Here is a 16,875-nt window from a genome sequence, read left to right as displayed (position 1 = left end):
ACGTGTATTTACGGGAACCTGATGGGAGATTTTTTAAGAGGTGAGATCACAGCCCCGTGTCTGCAGGCAACGGGAGCGCACTCGTTCCTTCTGCTCTGGAGCCTGCAAACGGCCGTAAATCGGGGTAAAAACGCGACCTGCAGGAACCCCCGAGGAGGCAGAGCCCGCGGTCGCGCACTACAGCTGGCAGCTGGGGAGATTTATTGTTTTTTTTTGGATCTTTTCTCAGGGGTGTGTGTTTGTGAGTGGCGTTAGGCGGCAGGAGGCAGCTGGGGGCTGTTGAGGGCTCTTTGTGGGTCAGGTAGCAAAAGGGCACTGGAAATGGGACCCGCTCTTATGAACACCTGAACAGCGCTCCCAGCAAGCAGGGCAGCTCCTACCCACACCTGAGCTAGCGTGGGGAGGACTACGAGAGGGTTAGCTGCACTCAGCAGCCTGCTTTGGGTCGATTTCTGCTATTTTGACGCTTTCACCGCGGACTCGGCCGTGTCCCACTTCTGGCACAGCCTGTGCGCGGCTCTTTGTCTTGTGCTGCCCCAGGAGGAACGCCGCGGAGCTGAGGGGGTCCGGCAGCAGCAGAGCCCGGCCGTGCTCCCGGTGGGTGCAGCTCTCGGAGACCCCCAATCCGCCTCCCCTCGAGCCCCAGCCGTGGCTCCCCCGGGGCAGGCGGCTGCGCCGGGACGGGCGGCACGTGCCCGGCCAGGAGGAAGGCGAAGAAGTCGCTGAAGTAAGCAGCTAAAGTCGGGGGGAGCTCGTGGGATGCGAACACGAGCCCTGCTTTGGGGTTTGGTGATGCACGACCCCGGGGGTGAGCACGGGGAAGGAGCAGCAGGAGCAAGGCGGGTGGGAACGTGTTGGGAAATTTGGGGATTTCTGCCCAGGGCACCGTGGGCGGTTGGGTTTGGCCGTCTCCAGGGATGGAGGCTCCACGGCAGCCTGCTCCTGAGCTCCGTCACCCTCACAGCAGAATGCTTTTCCTTACATTTAAATGGGATTTCCTGATTTTTAATATAAGCCTTTTGAAGGAGAAGCCTGGCTGCATCCCCTCTGCTCCCCCCAAGCAATCCCAGCCCCTCGGTGCCGGGTGCCAGCCCCACGGGGTGTCACCAGGCCGAGGGGCAGGATCATCCCCATCCTGGCAGGGTCCGGACCCTTCCCTCCCACAGCTCCCGGCCACCTCGGGGCTGGTCCCTGGCACCCTGCAGCCAGGACGGGCGCCTCTCTCCACGAGGCTGACACCTCTCCTGCCCCCCAGACTATGCCACGCACGGACGGCGGCTGCAGCCCAGGCCATGGCAGGGGCCGGCAAGGCTTTGGTGCTCCACGTCCTGCTCTGCTTCCTCTGCAGAGGTAAGTGGCTGCGTGGCACGGCATGGCACGGCACGGCACGGTGTGATCCCTGCTCAGGATCAGCCCCGGGGCAGGAACGTTGCAGCACGGCCCCAAAAGCTTTGGGGAGCTCAGCACCACCTTCTCCCATGCCCCTGCTCTACCTCAGCTCCCTGCTGCCATCCCCACCCCGGCCTCGTTGAGCTGCCCGGGGGGGTTTCAGCAGCCCCGAGCACCCCGCGAGCTGCTGCTGTTGCCATGTGCTCCTGCCTCCGTGCTGCACGAGCTCTGGGCGCAGCTGCGCCCTTTCCAGGAAAGCCAGATCGAGCCGATACCAGGCGAGAGCAACGGCTTTATCAGGGCTGCTGCAGGGCCCCGATCTGATAGCAAAGGGCAGCGCACGCCTCCCATCTAGGGGCCGCCGTAATCTCAGAGGGATCAAGAGATAGCACGCCGGCGCGTTATTTCCCTGCAGTCATTTGAGCGTTAGGGCAGACCGTAAAATGGGTGAAAGTCGCTCGTTTCCGAGCCGAGTGGGTGAGTCACCGGCTGCCTGCTGGAGGCAGGGGGATTTACCCCGTGCCCAGGGGGGCGTGGGGGGCCGGGGGGGACCCCTCCGGAGGCACTCGCCGCCGGTGCCGTGTTTGAAGCCGCGGGCGCTGCGCAGGTGTTGCCCGAATCAAGTGCCAGGGCAGCGTGTGGATCGAGCCCGGCCTGGAGGTGCTGATGGGCTCCAACATCTCCATCAACTGCCTGTCCACCACCGGCTGCCCGAGGGCCAACCTCTCCATCCAGCTCAACAGCACGGCCCGTAACGGGACCCTGCGCCCCCTCAACAGCAGCGCGGCCCAGCTGCGGCTGCACGACTTCAGGCTGCCCTACAGCACCGTGCTCTGCTTCGACCACTGCCGCAGCAGAGAGAACGTGGTTCTGGTCTGCGGGACGGAGGTCTGGGCCGGCTGTGAGTATGGCCACGGGGCCGGGGAGCTCGTCGTGAAGCGGGGAGCGACGGGGATGGTGGTGGTAGGGGTGTGGGGATGTGGGGATGTGGGGATGTGGGGATGTGGGGATGTGGGGATGTGGGGATGTGGGGATGTGGGGAGGGGGGTGTCTGTGCGCTGCTCCTGACGCTGCCTCTCCAGACCCCCCAGAGACCCCCGGCAACCTGACCTGCACCATCGGGGAGGACTCGGGGAGCCTGGCGTGCACGTGGGATGCGGGGCGGCCGACCCACCTGCGCACCGAGTACCGCCTGCACCTGAGCAGGTAGGGCCCCGTGGGGACGTGCGGAGCTGGCGGTGGCACCGGGGTGCCAGAAGGGTACGAGCAGAAAGGGTGCAGCCAGCAGCACGCACCTAACGGTGCCCAAAACCCAACACAGAGCTGCTGTAAGGGCTTGGCTCTCCAGCAGGCTCGGTGTGCACACTGACACTGCACGCTTTATGCCACGTCCGATGCCAAAGCCCGCTTGACACATGGCTGCCGGGCTTTCGGAGTCAGCCTGGCTCAGTTTCACACTTCAATGTGTTCAGGGCAGGCACATGCAGGCGGTGTGGGGGGCAGTGCCTGCCCTCCTGCTGTCGAAGCAGCCCCACCGGTGGAGCCGCTCGGGTTCGAGCCCTGAGCCCCGCAGCCAGAGAGCTGCAGGAGTCGCCTTTCTGCAGCAAAACTGCCAACGCCATCCAGCGGTGCCAGGAACCAAAGGGAGTTACTTTCTAGTTCACTTTAAGAGTGAAAAACTCCCGCTCTGGGGATGACTGTGCCCCGGTTGTAACCCGTCGCTGACGCGTGGGTGCCTTCCCCGCGGGCCTGCACGTGCTCGGGTGGGCGCGTGGCACCGCCACCAGACCTCAGCCCGGCTCCTGCCGGGGATCCGAGCCCCTCGGTGCGGGGACGGGCTCTGACGGGGCTCTTTCTGCTTCCCAGCACGCAGACAGCAGAGGAGGACGTGTTCCCCGCGGGTTCACCAGTGCCCCTGAGCGCGCTGCGTGGTGGCAGCCGCTACTTGGCATGGGTGCAGGCCCGGAACGCGCTGGGCGCTGCCCGCTCTGCCGCGCGGCACCTCGACCTGCAGGAGCTGGGTACGTGGGGACAAGCACGAGTGGCACCGCTCCCACAGCCCTCCCGTCACTCGCTGGCTCTTCCTGTGCCAGCTGTGGGGAGATGGGTGCAGGCCGGGCTCAGGGCTCTCGCTCCCCCCGCAGTGGTGCCCGCGTTGCCCTTGGCCGAGGGCGCGGAGACGACGCTGGGCTCGCCTCCCATCACCACCGTCCGCTGGAGGCAGCAGACGCAGCTGGAGGACGTGCACTGCGAGGAGAGGCACAAGGCGGAGGACGCCCCAATGTGGCATGTGAGACGGCGCCAGCCCCCTAAACCTCCCCCAATTGCAGACCCATGGGATGGGGCCCGGTGGGGACCCCCCAGTGCTACCCCCCCCCACCGGGCTCCCCAGCGCCTCCAGCAGTCAGCCTTCCTGGCAGCGTTATCTCTGCGTTTTAAGCAAGAGGGCAAAACCCCAAACATTTCCAAATGTTATCTAGCTCTGCAAGGACAAGGCGGAAAAAAACCACAGAGGGTGCTCAGCGCGCGCCCACTTCATCAGCCTCCGTCCCTCTCGCAGACACAACTGTACCCGGGCAGGCTGCTCCGGGGTCCTGTTTGGGAACCTCCTCCGGCTGAGGACCAGATCCCAGCGCTTTTTTTTTCTTTTTTTCCTCCCAATTTTTGTGCTCCAAAGTGATGCAGGGCAGCCAGGACAAGCCCATCCATCACACCACGCGTGGGCACCCCGCTGCCCGCTCGCCGGCTGCGCTCACCCCATGGCCATGGGTTCAGCAGCCCCGTCTGCTGGGGGGGCCGTGGGGTCCCTGTGTGCTCGGGGGGGGCTGCGGGGTCCCCATCCATGCAGACGGGGAAGGCGTTGGGCCCCGCTCTGCCCTAGCACCCGGCTTCCCTTGCAGGTGGAGGCGTGGGACAGCGCGGTGCGGGCTGGACACCCCCTGCAGAGTGACACCCGCTACGTGTTCCAGGCCCGGTGCCGGCGCAGCCCCCAAAACAGCCCCTGGAGTGCCTGGAGCCCCCCCTTCATGTACACCACCCCCGAGGCCGGTAAGTGTCCCGTATGAGCCCCGTGTGACGTGATGCGGGCTGCACGGGGCTCGTGGGGCAGCTTTACCTTCACCCCGCTCACGGCAGGGCGAGGGATGTGGGGCTGTGCCTGCCCTAAAAAGCCCTGTCAGCCGCTGCTCTCAATCTGGGCCATTTCCTTCCCCAAGCCACACGTCGGCAGCTCCGGCACCGCGGTGGTGACACCCTCTGGGTACGGCACAGCCGGTGCGAGGCAGCTGGCAGGGGGCCATGAGGGCGATACGGGTGGGCACGGGCCCCGTGCCGTGGTGGGCAATGTCCCCAGCCTCAGGACCACGTCCCCGTGGCTCTCTCCACAGCCCCCGCGGCAGCACCCGACGTCTGGCGGCGCCTGGGCTCGGTGTTCCCGAACGGCAGCCACGAGGTGACAGTCTTGATCAAGGTAAGGCCTTGGGGTTAAGGCTTGGGGTTTGTAGGGCTGGCAGCGAGGTTTTAAGGTCATAGCGTGACCTTAAAAAGAGGGTGGTGGGGCCCCTCTGAGCACATGAGGGTGAGGAGGGGACCTGGGGCACCCCGAGCCCGTCTCCACCTCTCGCCCTCCGCAGCCGCTGCCGCCCCGTGCTGCCCGTGGCAGGATCCTGGGCTACGCTGTGTCTGTGGGATCAGGACAGCCCCTCTGCAACACCTCCAGCACCTCCTGCAGCGTCCTGGTGCCCCCGGGGGTGCGCGTCCTCCACGTCACCGCTCACAACTCCCGGGGGGCGTCCAGCCCGGCCAACATCACGCTCGGCCGGGAGGCCAGGCAGCAAGGTAGGACATCTCCCACAGCAGCGCTGGTGATATCAGAGATCTGCTTTTATCAGAACCCGGGGGGAAAAACGTCACGCAGACACGTGGGTTCAAAGCAAGAGGCGCTCCGCCTAGGGAGTGCAGCCTCCTCCAGACAAGGCCAGCGTCCCCTGCAGATGCCCCAGCCGCACAGCCCTTTGCCTCCGAAGGCTGCAGCGACGAGAATAGCTTATAAAAATAAAAATAAGCTTGTCCTGCCTGTGCCTGGCATGGCTCCGGGCACCCCTCTGTGCCCACAGCTCCCGAAATAGCTCCCGCTGCCGTCCCGGCTGTGAGCTGGAGCCTTTGGGGCAGGAAGGGAGGAGAAGGAGCTCCCGGGCTGCCTCGGCTTCCCTGCGCCACAGGCTGTGGCTTTCCCCACAACCACACTTTCCTATTTTTGAAAACGTCACTTTTAATGAGCAACGGGAGGGGAAAGTCCCGTTCAAGTTCAGGACAAATAGCGAGCATGACTAAAACGAAACCGTGCAGTGTAAATAAGGTGGAAAAAATGCTCTAATCTCATACTTATCAGAATGATGCGTGTTTCTGGTAAAAAATGTCAGGTAAAGCATCTCAGACAGAAGAGGCATGACAAAGCTGAACACGTGCTTCTGAGAGGTAGACACGTGTATATACATATACACATGCAGGTGTGCACATATTTATATTTATATTTATATTTATATTTATATTTATATTTATATTTATATTTATATTTATATTTATATTTATATTTATATTTATATTTATATTTATATTTTATGAATATGAATGTGAATGTGAATATGATATGATATAACAACTTAATATAATATAACACAGCATAGCATAATATAACAATATAATATGATATGATATGATATGTGATATAACATTATATAGCACATAATAGTCTGTATAATATCGTATTATAAAATTAAATATACAATTATACAATCATATAATCTATATTATGTGAAAAATATATTTTTATATTATAAATATAAATATAATCATACATTTACGTATATATACCAATACCAATACCTATATATATACCCATACCTGTACCCACACCCATACTCACTGCATCCTAGAAGACTTTTTCCCTCCCAGCCCTGTCCCCCCGATGAAGCCCTGCTCCTGCCCAGGCAGAGGCCTCCCAGCTCCGACCCCTCTCTCCTTGCAGCCTTCCCGGCGCCGGCAGCAGTGGAGGTGCAGCGCCAGAACCAGAGCAATGTCTCCGTGTCCTGGCAGCCCCCGAGTGGCAGCAGAAGCCCCCTGCTCTGGTTCATCGTGGAGTGGGTTTCCACAGCTCCATACAGCAAGGAGGAGCGCTTCTTCTGGAAGAAAGTCCCGTACCAGGACACGCTCACCTACATCCAAGGTAAGCAGTTCCACGGGGCCTTTTGCTGCTGGCTGCAGCTCGTCGAGGTATCGCAAAGCCAAAATCTCACTGGGATTGAGCCCCTGCCCACCGCTTCAGGAGCTGGGGGCTGTGAGGAGCCCAGGGAGCAGGAGGGAGCGGAGCAGTGAGGGATATAAGGGCAGCCGGGGTGTTTGGTCCCCCATGGCTCAGCCAGAAGCCCTCAAGCAAGTCTACAGCTTTAACAGCAGCTTATAAATATGTTTTAAAGGCAAACAATGCTTTATTTCAGAAGACACAGCAGTGGCAAGCAACATCAACGTGTCGGTTTATGCAGTCTACCCAGACGGAGTGAGCAAACCCACCTCTGGCCAAGGTAAGCCCAGCTGTGTGGAGAAGCTGCCGCTTGCTGTGGTGGAGCTGCAGGGTTCAGGCTGCTGCTCCGTGCCTGCTGTCCTCACGGTCTGCCAGTTTTATGGAGTTAGTCTTAGAGACAAGGGGCAAAAACCTGGCATGAGCCAGAGAGAAACACGAGGCTGACAAAGGAAACTGTGGGGACAGGTCAGAGGCTTTAACACACCTCTATGAAAGGCTTTTCTAGCCTGCTCTTGTGCACAGATCTCTATTGCACATGAGAACTGCATCTTACTCCACAGGGTACATCAGTGGAGTTGCTCTCCGTGTTTGGGATAGAAAATAGGAGGTTGCTGCTTTGCCTATTTGGTAGCAAATTGTTATAGAAAAGACAAAGCAGAAAACAACTTTTACGGAGAAAAACTGCAAGCTTCCCTTTCTTAACTCAAGCCGCACGTAGGCAGGCTTCAGTCCTGGAAACTATTTTAGATAAAATAGGGCATGGACCAACTTAAAAAAGACCATGAGGATATCTGTGCATCATCTCCAGTGATGTGTGCGTTGGCTTTGATCGCTCTCATGAGCTGGGCATGCCGAGTCCCCTACTGGCCCTCACCTAGGCCAGGACAAGCCATGCACAGCTCCAAATGTGAGTGCTGAGGACATGTCCCAGCACCACCAGACCTGTCCCAAGGGCACCACCATGCAGGGAAAATTCACCACCTGTGCTTTCATGGAGCCCCATGGGCACAGTGAGCATCCTGGGGAATCCCGGCCTGAGGGCAGGACAGGCTGAGCATAAACCAGGTGTGATAACGCTCAGGGTAGGCATTCATTCCAGACATGTAGTCTGACTTCTTATCTTACACCTGCCATACAGCAATATCTGGAAAGAACCTGTTATTTGTGCTAGCTAAATGCTTTAAATGCTTAAAATAGAGAGCTCATCATTCTTAGTTACACAGACTCCTGTGATAAAACCTGGGGGTTTATGTGGGAAAGCACCAACGTTAGGCACCCAGCGGGCACAACCAGCACCGTACACCCTGCCTGGCCCCACAGGCTGGCCCTTGTTCCTTATGTTCCTTACACAAGCTGAGCCCATCAGCAAGGCATTTCTGTAGTCATATTAACAGATAATACAAGATAAATGTGCCAGTGACACCAACCCCAAAACGTGCCTAGTTCCAAGGCTGCTGAGTGATCTAATTTACTCAGTCGCTTTCTGTTACAGTCTGTGCTTAGCTGAGGACTGCTTTGGGACACAGCTCCCCAGCTGAGCGGGCAGCGCTGTAACCACACTGTTTAGGGAACAAAAATGCTGGATCTCCACCAGCTATGCTAGGAGATGGACGTCTCAAATCTACAGAATTGTGCTTTGGTGAAACAGCGGCAGCGCTACGCAGGTTAGGTCACATTGGAGCCTGGTGGCAACCCGGTGACACGAGATGTAGCTGACACGGCGACACAGCTGATATTGCCACGTCCCTCTCCGGACAGTGGGAGCCTGGAAGGCCACAGCCTGGGGACACCTCCACGTCAGGAGGCCTCCTCCTTGCAGGGCCACCCGGTGGCACCACCCGGTGCCAGCCGCATGGTGGCAGCACCGTGGGGATCATGGACCCAGAATCACATTAGGGTTGGAAAAGGCCTCCAAGATCTGGTCCAACACCCCCCTAACACCAATATCACCACTAAACCCTGTCCCCAAGCACCACGTCCAACCTCTCCTTGAACACCCCCAGGGACGGGGACTCCACCACCTCCCTGGGCAACCCGTGCCAGTGCCTGACCGCTCTTTGTGCCAGTACAAGATGTGGCCTGAGCCATTTTCCTCGCAGGAAAACCATAGGGAACAGGGCTCGAACGCTGTGTTACCTGATCCCAGGGGAAGATCAGCTGTATTGCTTTCATGTGCTGAAACTGTTCCTGGATTTCAGGCAGAGAGGCCTCTGGGCTCCTGAGACAAGCTACCCCCATGCTCCTCGTCCTCGCTGCCCAACAGTTTTCCACTTTAGTGACCAGTGCTTTAATTGCTCTACTTCAGGATGATGGCTCCGGGCCTGCCCACGGCCAAAAGGGAACCCATGAGGAGCTTCCCTGCCCTCAGCAGCGTGTGCCTGAAGCCCCAGCACTCCTCCTGCCTGGGCTGCTCCCTCGGGACGCTTCCCCGAGCGCTGAGCGAGCACCTCACGGCGTCCCAGCAGAGCCCGTTTTTCTTGCAGGCTGGCCCCATCCTCAGCAGATTGCCCCAGATAGGGGCTTGCTGTAGGGCACAGCGATTTCTTCACTCCCCCATGGCTCAGGTCCCACCGAGGCAGGTTTTACCTGCGGGCTGGGGCCGGGGTTATCAGCATGGCGAGGGGATCCCTTCGGTAACTGTGAGGACAGCAGGCACTTGCTGAGGAAAGGAGATGGCAAGGGAATTGCTTCATATGGCCAGGAAAGAAAGCTTGCTGCCTCTTTTAACAGAAAAATAAGCTTCTTGCCATGGCAGACTCAGCTGCAGCTATCTGCTTAGACAAAATGGTGCTGCTGGAGAACTCAGCACTACGGGGGTTGGACACTGGGAAATTATCTGTAGGTGCTCATGGAAAACGGCCCAGGGTTCCTCAGGAAGGGTAAATTCTTGTCTCAGGTACTGAGATGTGTGTGGGAGATTTCTTGTAATGTATTTTGCGGTTTTGTTAACATTTTGTTTAATTAGAACTCAGAGAAATACAAGATGATGTAGAGTGCAGATAAGCAGAAGACACTAATTACTTTACAGGGCTTTATTTTTCTTATTATACCAGTATTTATTTTCCTAAATAATATTAACAACATAAAAATAAATCAGAGCTTCTACTTCGCCTGCTGTACATTCTCCAGTGACAGCCTTTTTTTCTTCTCTCTGCTTAAGTCTCCTCAGACGATCAGATCCCAAGCTTCAGCTACAACGAGACTTCCCATGGTAAGAAGTATTTCAGGCTTGGTGAGTGAGAGCTTCTGCTTGACCAGGAGTGGACGTTTCGGCCAGAGCCGCGAGCGCAGCATCTGGCGATGTAGTAGTGAAAGGGAAGTGAAAGCTCCGTCGTAATTTGGGGAGGTCAGAGCCAGCAAAGCAACTTTTCACTTGACAGGAAAATGAGCCACATGGCAAGAAAGGCTGCAGTCCTGCCCTGGGGTGAATCCAGCTTGCATAATTCCTGCCTTTGAGTTTTGTTTTCTTATGAGACGTAATAAAATATACGTTACGGCAAACAGGAGTTAAGAAACCAAGGAAAATATCATAATGTTAACATATAAAATAACAATGACGGACTGCTCTGGCCTTACAATCTGAGCCATAGCTGGTTTAAACATTTCCCATGCATGTTTCTAACTGCAGTTACACTTTTGGTTTGCACGGCTTCTGGTAAAGGTTATACTATGTTCTGCTTCAGTATTTAAAGCAAAACCAAAACCAACATAAGCTGAAGAGCTTGCTCAAGTATTTCTGGAAAGTAATTCTGTGTAGGAAATGGTTAAACACAGTGACCACACTTACTAGAATTACTTGGCTGGAGGATCCCGGCCGGGTGGCGACTGGCAACCACCTTGGGGCAGCGGAGGGGTGGCCACTTCCGAGGACCACGCAGAGCCTCAGCCGCCCGCTGCTGCACTGCTCTGCTCACGGTTCTGAAACAGAGATGGGACAGAGGGCTTTGCTTTGGTGTTATTGCTTTGCTGCGAAGCAAATGGGCCAGTTAAATGCTAAGGGCTTATTTTATCAACGATCACCACTTCACATAAGTTCACGTAGTGGCATATGAGGCAGCGGGAGCAGGTTCATTGCCAGCTGCCCATGTCTGGAAGCAGCATGCCTAAGCAGCATGAGGGCCCTCCAGAGCCTGGCCCAGATGCCTTCATGGCCTCCAGGTCTAGATAAATATTGCCCCTTCACCAAACCATTAGAACTGCAAGTGCAAACGTATAGGAATGACAACAGACATGCAAGGAGTCACGTTCAACATGACTGCTTGTGATGCAGAATTATTCACAAGTGCGACTGAGGATGTGGCCTATAACATCTGTTTTAAAATGGGAGCTACCTGACTAACTTCTTTCCTCTTTGTCTTCTTTCAGATGATGACACTGGAGTTTTCCTGGGAATGGGTGTCAGTGTGATGGTATCGTCAGTTGTTCTTGCTATTCTGATGTTTAAAAAATCAGCTAGAAAAAGGTATTACTTTAATCACATTTTTTTCTTGATATGTAACTCATACTTTTCTTCTAGAATATTCTAAAGGTAACTAGAAAAAGCAGTCCTTCTCCCTATGCTCTGCTCCTACTGAGGGCAGCTTTGCCCGTTCATAATATTGCTGCATAAGAGGCTATCCGTGCACTCGACAAGAAGGTAGAGACCAATAAAAAAGTAAAAATCACTCCTCTGTAGGAACCAGACATGATATATTATTATTATACAGATCTAGGGGGAGTAAAAGAAAAAATAGGGAAAATATAACCTTCTTTAAATAAGTTTTATACTAGGATCTGTTACTCTTTTGAATGAGGAAGGGATGCTGCCCCTGGGACAGGCTGCTGGCTGCCCCCGTGTCTGCACCTTGGGAGACTGGCAGAGGCTGGGGAGTTGGAAAAGAGCTGGAAAACCAAGCAGGGAAAGTCTTCCTTCCATTTTTTTAACATGACTGCTGCATACCTAGCTTGCCAAGCACCCTCTCCGCAGTGAGAGGAGTCCCAGCAGTGCTGTTCCTGACACAAATAAATAGAAACGGTCGCCTCTGTGCCACAGAGCTGGCTGTTGGACATTCCTGATAGAGCAAGAAAGAGGGTGGAGAAGACCTGGGGTTAGAGGATGTTGAAGGGCTGCCCCTTTCAGTTCCTGAACCCTGTCTGAATTTTTCTGCTGTTGGTGTAATTGGGCAAGACAGCAAGAACAGAGAGCGTGTACTTTCTCAGGAACACAGCAGTGCACACAACATCAGCAAAGCTCAACTAAATCAAAATCTCTTGCAAATGATTTTCATTTCTGCAGCAGCTTCGTTTGTCGGAAAATCAATTTTCGTTCCTGCAGCAGCTTTGTTTGTAGGAAAATCAACTTTCATTACTGCTGTGTATTTTATTTCATCAGCTCAGGACACATGCATCCTCTTATTTAAATGCTTAGCTTGGGTTCCACCACCCACCTCAGTTTAGTAACATTTTCCCATACATGTATGTTTTACACAAGGGATTTAAACAGAGTAATTTAGTTTCCAGACTTGCTCAATAAATGTAATTTTGAATGTAGTGCAGTGACAAAACCTAATCCTGTTCTGAGGGAAACAGCACCTGCTGTGTTGCAGCCATACAGCGTAACGTTAGGGTGAACAGTGCCCCTCTGCCAGCTGGAGCCAGGCTCCACCACCACCACAGCCAGATCCAGGAGAACAGCGTTGAGAGATGAAGAGATGGGGTTCAGATGGGAAAACCTACCCACATGGGGAAACTGAGGCTTCCCAGCCCTCCACAACGGCCATGAATGACGGATACACTCAGTGTTCCCTCCCTGACTGGGGACAATTTCATCCAGAACAAACAAGTAAATGACTAATAAAATTGACTAACATTTTGCTTTTTTATTTTGGTAAAGAATTAAAGCAACAGTTGCATCACTCTTACCGAAATGGCTACGTGAAGATTTTCCCCACATGGAAAACAGCAACGTGATAAAGTCACTCCAGGTAATTGCACCATTATTTTTTTTTTCCCCATTTACATATACTTAAAAATCATTCTGCAGCTGTGAGAAACATGGACGGAGCAGGATTCAGCTTTAGGGGATCTAGAACTGATCAGAGAATCATTTGCCAGCCATTTGCAAGGTGCATGGAAGCCCAGCTTAGCTGGAGTCTTTAAACCTTGCTTCAATATAAATTTTATCCAGTAGTGCCAACTGAATCAAGCTGACCTTGCGGTGCATGCAGAAGAACGGAGACGTGCACAGCTGCTCCTGTCTTCTCTCTGCCACCTCGCAGTAGTCTGTCCTATGGAGAGGAGTAGATGGGAGAAGAGGGAAGGATGTTGAGATGAAGACAAGAAGTCATTGCCCTATTTCCTCCGTGTGATGCTCTAATGATATCTCTCCCCTTGGCAAAATTTGCCAGTTTGTTACTAGAGTCTTTTTTTTTTTTAATTTCTAGGAGAAGAATGAATTCACAAGCAACAGTTCCTGTGAGCTGTTCCTGGATCCCACGATCATGGAAATAGAGGAGATGTCAGTGCACGAGAAATACAAGAATGTGGACATCAAAAAGAAACCCAGCACAGCGGTCCCTGAGAACGTGGAGCACCCACAGAGCTCAGCACCGGCCGTCAGCACTGCCCCTGAGCATGTCAGTGACTACAAGCCTCAGATTTCCGACGGGAGCCCTCTGGGATATGTAGCTGCCAATATTTACCAAGCACAGTCCCACACACCAGCTCCAGAACCGGAGACAACCGAGACAACCTTTTTCTTCAGAGACTACACCAGTCCCGTTAGCTACCTGTGGAACGCCGAAGGAGCGGAGCACAACGTCTGTCTGCTGGAAAAGATCAACCTCATTTTAAACAACAACAGAAGTGGGCAAAACTACGCGTTCAGCTCAGCGCAGGAGGAACAAAATACCCTTTTGGAAAACCAGTGGGAAAAAACACTGTCGAGTGAAAATGTTCAAGAGCAGACACTGGTCCCAGATGAGCTGGTCTCTTGCTTGAGAGCAATGAATGAAGAACCTGTGGATATACAGAGCTGTCTGCAGCAACGCATCGGAAGGTTATTTTGAGCAAAGTTATAACTGGGATTAAAAAAACACAACACAAAATTACGAGTGGATCATCATGGTGCATATCTGGATCATCATGGTGCCTTTGGGATTACAAACATCAGAACTGGAACAAAGCTCTGAATCCAAAATTCACTCCCTTAATGGACTGTGAATAGTTTTGGATGCATGGATCACCTTGGCCAGTAAATCATCGTTTTACACTTACCTCGTATTTTTACAAGCATAACAATGCATAAATGCAGGGGTTCCTGTAAGAACTGAACTACAAAGCGGGTGATTTCTACAGGATGCAATATGCTTCAATTATTATTCTAAGTCACTCTTTGGTTAAGTACTTGGAACATTCAATACCTGGAGCTGATATCTTTTAAGATGGATAAAACGATCCCTTGGACCATTCTGACTGAATTGTGTAAAATACCCTGGGATCACTCATAATGAGGAGACACTACACTGAGCATGATTTATCTATCATGCAGCACCCACGGCTACCATATGATTTTTTTTCTGTTTGACAGGATAACTCAGTTTCATTTTCCCTTCCATTCAATAATAAAAAATGCATCAGATAAGAACAAGCCTTCATCAGCTTGGCCTACCAGCCTGATTTAAAATCTCTCTCTAAATTTGTCTCTAGATGGGTGATGTTTTGGTTTGGGTGAAGGATTTATTGTCTCACATCAGTTTGTCAGTGGTTCAGCTTTGCTGTTCTGCATGAAGCAGAACACGGCACAGAGGAATGGCATTTATTAGGCATATAACAGGAAATTCGGATCGTCTGAAATAGAGAAAAGGAAATATGGGAGCCCCATTCCTGATTAGGGGTCTTGGAACCATTCTAAGTTTGCCCAGGGCTTCAGAGGTGGTCCTGCAAGATGTTCCTAAAGCAACCAGAAACTGCCTGGAAATGGGAGAGGTTGGATTTTGTATCTAGCCCTTACTTGACTGACCACCCCGGCCTTTTCCAGGAAACACTTTAAATGCTTTTAAGGAACAGAAGCACAAAGGAAGCTTACTGCACCCTGTAAAACACTTCGCTGCTCTCCCAGGGTGGTGCTGGGCCATGAGCAGGACCCCCAGGTGCCACAGAAATGCTAAAAAAGTGTATTTTTAGTGCCCAGAGAGTTGTAACGCCCCGGTGCAGCACCCAGAGCATAGACACAGTGCTCTTTTACATCTGAACATGGCCAGCCAGCAGCACAGTGCCCAGAAAGGAATGATCCTCACTGCCTTGGCCAGCTCAGGGCAGCTCCCTCAGGAGCCCCTTGACCTCCGCAGGCCAGCAGCACTGTGCTCTGCAGCTCAGCTGTGCACATTTTAGGGTTTTCTAAAGCACCGCATGGAAACTGTAAAAACTACTGTTTGAGAAAGGTGGCTGTGGGCATCCCAGAGCCCTCACTGCAGGCTGGGTGCTTAAAAACACCCGTGGGTGCCCTGCAGAGCAGCATATGGACAGCTCTGCGTGATCATGGGCTACCCATCACTCCTGCATGTTGGTCTGAGTCCCCGTTCACAAGCAGCAGCACCGAGGAGCCTCTGAACTGTGTAGCAGGACGTGTGACTTCTGTTCACAGAGGAGCCAGCGCAATTAGCGGTCTGGGTAGCTCAGCTGGCTGTGCACGTCGCAGCAAATATATGCAGGGGATATATCCTGCAAGGCTGATGTCAACATCATCACAATAAAAGGAAAAAAGATCATCTGACTGTGCATTACCAAATCGAAGCCTGTACAAGCGTAAGAGTAAGACTCAACACGTTTTAATTAGACTTAGAAAACTAACATAAATGCTAACCTATATGTTAGCAGGTATCCAGCATTATACACTTTATCATTTTTTGCAGTAAAGCTGCTAAGCCTGGAGATTATAACTTTTCTCTTCAATTTTCTGAGGTACCGTGTGTACTTCTCTAACGGCTGTTGCACAAATTGATCGATTTCGGCATTTAGTCCTGGATTCCTTCAAACCAGAACAGTTGGGGGCTATTCCTGTCTCCTCTTAAACCAAGAGATCTGCCATTTGTCACTTAAATTTACCGAGTAGTATTTTACCTGGCAAGATGTGGTAGGTTTGTTCTTGAGAAGCAGCAAACTGTTTCCAAGCCTGAAATGTTACTCTTACATGTAAGCTAGTCTAAAATTAGTGATTGCTGCCTGTGCAGGAAGGAAATTGTAAAAGAACAGCCACATACTATCAGCAGCCAAAATGTGAGGTGTGGAAGATATTTTTTTCAATGTCCACATCCTGAGACTTGAGCTGCCTATGTTGCCTGAACAAGCAACATGCATGGGGTGTTTACTGCTACATGGAAGTGCTTGTTGTTGTTTTTTTTTTTCAGAAAAAATGAACGGAAAGTGTGATCTTACATTTCAGGCACCTGCTGTATAAAGTCTGAACGTGTAGCGTTGCTAAATTACCCTAAGAGAGATACCTGCAGATGGATTTGTGGATGAAGGAGGCTAGTTCCTTTCCCATTGAGGAAATCACCACACGCAGTCGTGCAGGGCTGAATCCTCTGCCCCCCTCTTGCCATTCACACATTCTTCATCAGTGGCGTGACTGCCATGGGTTTTGCTGGGGCTGAAGGAAGCCTTTCTTCTCTACGTGTGCAAATGGATGCATCTGGTGAATAAGGACTGGTTACCAGGGGGAAACAGAAGGAGAAGGGCACAAATATACAACGCAGTCTCCCTCTCTCTTCCTTCTAACCCATTTAGATGGTGGTGATGGGTTAGGTATGGAATAGACCCCTGCGATGCTTGGCAATGAATGTTCATAAACTGCCCAGAGCATGATGAAAGCTGGGATTCTGCCAGCAGCCTGGCACCACGTTGTGTCCTCAGTTTCAGATTTTACCCGTTAGACGTGCTCCTGACTCTGCTTTTTGTCTTTGCCTGCTTTGACCTTGCAAGGCCCTTGCATCAGGCCCGAGCCCTCTTTCCACCAAGTGCAGTGCTTAGTGGTAAAAACCAGCATCCTGAGTGACGGGAATTGAGCTAACTGTTATGTAAGCACGACACCAAAATCCTTGCAGCAGGCAACTCTTGAGTATATGGACGGCTCAGCACTCAGAATCAAATCACGCTGTCATTCTTAATAGAGCTACTTTAACATCTACAGATTCCCTTCCTTCCCCAGA

General features: G+C 52.8%; 1 protein-coding gene across 1 annotated transcript; it reads left to right on the top strand.

Moving 5' to 3' along the window:
- The first annotated feature begins 2,055 nt into the window (after positions 1–2,055).
- Positions 2,056–14,230, top strand: IL23R (interleukin 23 receptor). The gene is made up of 13 exons (XM_032192216.1): positions 2,056–2,290; positions 2,472–2,595; positions 3,256–3,410; positions 3,534–3,679; positions 4,290–4,437; positions 4,776–4,858; positions 5,022–5,226; positions 6,416–6,613; positions 6,885–6,968; positions 9,849–9,899; positions 11,054–11,150; positions 12,561–12,651; positions 13,111–14,230. The coding sequence occupies exons 1-13, from the start codon at positions 2,056–2,058 to the stop codon at positions 13,732–13,734; spliced, it is 2,241 nt and encodes a 746-aa protein (XP_032048107.1). The 3' UTR covers positions 13,735–14,230.
- The last annotated feature ends 2,645 nt before the right edge of the window (positions 14,231–16,875 follow it).

Source organism: Aythya fuligula, chromosome 8 (genome assembly GCF_009819795.1).
Source record: "Aythya fuligula isolate bAytFul2 chromosome 8, bAytFul2.pri, whole genome shotgun sequence".
Classification (NCBI taxonomy): Eukaryota; Metazoa; Chordata; class Aves; order Anseriformes; family Anatidae; genus Aythya; species Aythya fuligula.
This window is presented reverse-complemented; position numbering and strand designations above follow the sequence as displayed.

Excerpts from the sequence above, each read along its gene's own strand:
- IL23R (XM_032192216.1), top strand. The coding sequence starts at position 2,056 with ATGGGCTCCAACATCTCCATCAACTGCCTGTCCACCACCGGCTGCCCG. Across the intron at positions 2,596-3,255 it reads TACCGCCTGCACCTGAGCAG|CACGCAGACAGCAGAGGAGG; the intron begins GTAGGGCCCCGT and ends TCTGCTTCCCAG. Across the intron at positions 11,151-12,560 it reads AAAAAATCAGCTAGAAAAAG|AATTAAAGCAACAGTTGCAT; the intron begins GTATTACTTTAA and ends ATTTTGGTAAAG.